At 63.2% G+C, this 1,855-nt stretch overlaps 1 protein-coding gene across 4 annotated transcripts; it reads right to left on the bottom strand.

Moving 5' to 3' along the window:
• Nucleotides 1–6: 6 nt before the first annotated feature.
• LOC104837813 (polyhomeotic-like protein 2) lies at nucleotides 7–1,841 on the bottom strand. 4 transcript variants are annotated; one of them, XM_010577183.1, is made up of 6 exons: nucleotides 1,631–1,841; nucleotides 1,350–1,521; nucleotides 1,129–1,243; nucleotides 905–1,046; nucleotides 505–811; nucleotides 7–417 (listed from the first exon to the last, which is right to left on the bottom strand). In XM_010577183.1, exons 1-6 carry the CDS (start codon nucleotides 1,781–1,783, stop codon nucleotides 263–265), a joined length of 1,044 nt encoding a protein of 347 aa, XP_010575485.1. In that variant the 5' UTR covers nucleotides 1,784–1,841; the 3' UTR covers nucleotides 7–262. The 4 variants fall into 4 exon arrangements, with proteins under 4 accessions (XP_010575485.1, XP_010575489.1, XP_010575487.1 ...); XM_010577187.1 differs by having other exon boundaries at nucleotides 505–754; XM_010577185.1 differs by having other exon boundaries at nucleotides 1,129–1,262; nucleotides 1,390–1,521.
• Between the last annotated feature and the right edge of the window lie 14 nt (nucleotides 1,842–1,855).

The raw sequence follows: 1,855 nt of genomic DNA, 5'->3' as shown, positions 1-1,855 counted from the left end.
GACGTGGGGACCCCCCCCTCCCTGCTGGAGAAGGAGAGAGGGTGACCCCCCATACGGGGGGACGCTATAGCTACGGGCTATATACACACCCCTGGGGAGATGAGGGGGGCTGCCCCGGGGCTGGGTTGTGCTCAGAAGTGGCTCTTCCCCCCGCCTCCTCCCTGCCCCATAGCCCCCTCCCCACAGCTGGGCAAAGGTTTGGAGGGGGGAGGGGGAGTGGGATTGGGGGTCCCATGGGTGCCCCCCCCCCACCCAACTGGCTCTAGGAGTCCTTGAGCATGCTGATGCGGGCGTAGATCTTGAGGGCCGGCCCCAGTTTGATGTTCATGGTGCTCATGAGATGATCTTCCTTCAGCAGCAGCAGCGCCTGCCCGTCGATCTCCTGCGCCCTGAACTCCTCTGCAATCTCTTGGCAGCCTGTGGGGAGGGGGCTACGCTCAGCAAACCCCCCCCCAACCTCGAACCCCAAAAATATTGGTGGGGGTGTCCCCGAATATTCCTCACCTGGCAGCGAACGGATGAACTCGTAGACGTCCTCCACGTTCCATTTGCTGGGCTCGCTGGGGAGGAAGCGATGGCCGATGCTCGCCAGGTCCCGGACGTGGACGTCGGGCAGTTCCATCTCACGTAGCTCCAGGTCTCGCTCGCCCTGCCGTCGGCGGGATGTGGAGGAACTGGCCGAGATGGGGGAGAGCGGTTCCTCGTAGCTCGAATTATCCGAACAACGACTCGAATCTTCTTGGCTGTGGTTGAGCTGCAACGACGCCGTCACGGAAAGAGGCACCGAACCCGGCGGGATAGAAACCGGCGGCTGCGGGACGGAGCAGCACCGGCCTCAGAGCCCACCCGTGTTAACGCATTGCCCTGAATTTGGGGACGAATCCTGCCCGTCCCCTGCCCTCACCTGCTTCTTGGTGTCTTTGCTGAGGGTGGGTAACGTCCCCTTGCATGTCCGACGGCGGCCGTGGGGGGGACCGCCAGGTTTTTGCAGCTTGCTGCGATCGGGGTGGAACAAACCCACCCGCTTCGTGCACCCCACGTTGTACCTGTGGGGAGGGAAGGGGGTGAGGGACGGGGAGCGGGGGGTCCAGATCCTGGCAGGGGGGGCTGCGGTTTTTTGGGGGTTACCTCTTGGCACAAGCCATGGAGCAGAAGCGCTTGGAGCGCTTGAATTTGTAAGCGAAGTCGACGCGGCCGCAGAGCTCGCATTTCAGTTTGGGGGGGTTCCCCTCTTCTTTGGATTCTGGGGGGCGCGGAGGGACGCCCAGAGAGAGAAACACAACCAGCTCAGCCGTGGGGGACCGCCAAATTGGGAAAGTGGCGGGGGGGGGGGGGGGGCTCTACCGTACCCTGCTTGGTGAGGAAATCGTTTTGGGGGGGCCGGGCGCTACCTTGTAAATAGGGTTCCTCCATTTCGGAGTCGGTGGTGGTGGTGTTGTCCTGCTGCGGGAGTTTCTCAGCCAGCAGCTCCTGCGCATACTTCTTCTTCAGGTTCCCAACCAGCAATGAGGAGCGCCCCACCTGTGACAGAAAAACACTAGTGGGTGCTTCCCCCCCTGCCTCTCCCCCCCCCAAATCCAGCCCCACAAGGAGAAATAAAGATCAGGTTGGGGGGGGGGAAATACGTTACCGGGAACGGTTCTGCCCCTTCCTGGATGACGAAGCCCTCGATAACGTGGGTGAGGATTTGGGGTTTCACGATGGCCTGGGGCGGTTTGTTCTCACCATTGTGGGGGGCAGCGCCGGCGACGGTGGAGGCAGAGCTCCCGGTCCCCGAGGTCATGCCGGGAACGCTGGCGAGGGTCTGGGGCTGAGCATGAAGGCGGTCGGGGGGCGGCTCTGCGGTTGGGGGGGG

Source organism: Haliaeetus leucocephalus, unplaced genomic scaffold (genome assembly GCF_000737465.1).
Source record: "Haliaeetus leucocephalus isolate CR32 unplaced genomic scaffold, Haliaeetus_leucocephalus-4.0 Scaffold556, whole genome shotgun sequence".
NCBI classification, from domain to species: domain Eukaryota; kingdom Metazoa; phylum Chordata; class Aves; order Accipitriformes; family Accipitridae; genus Haliaeetus; species Haliaeetus leucocephalus.
The sequence above is the reverse complement of the archived record's forward strand: the minus strand, read 5'-3'. Positions and strand labels throughout refer to the sequence as shown.

Coding starts and splice junctions, on each gene's coding strand:
- LOC104837813 (XM_010577183.1), bottom strand. CDS start 1,783: ATGACCTCGGGGACCGGGAGCTCTGCCTCCACCGTCGCCGGCGCTGCC. Junction 1,047..1,128: donor TCCATGGCTTGTGCCAAGAG/GTAACCCCCAAA, acceptor CCCTCCCCACAG/GTACAACGTGGGGTGCACGA. Junction 418..504: donor GTTCATCCGTTCGCTGCCAG/GTGAGGAATATT, acceptor CCCTCCCCACAG/GCTGCCAAGAGATTGCAGAG.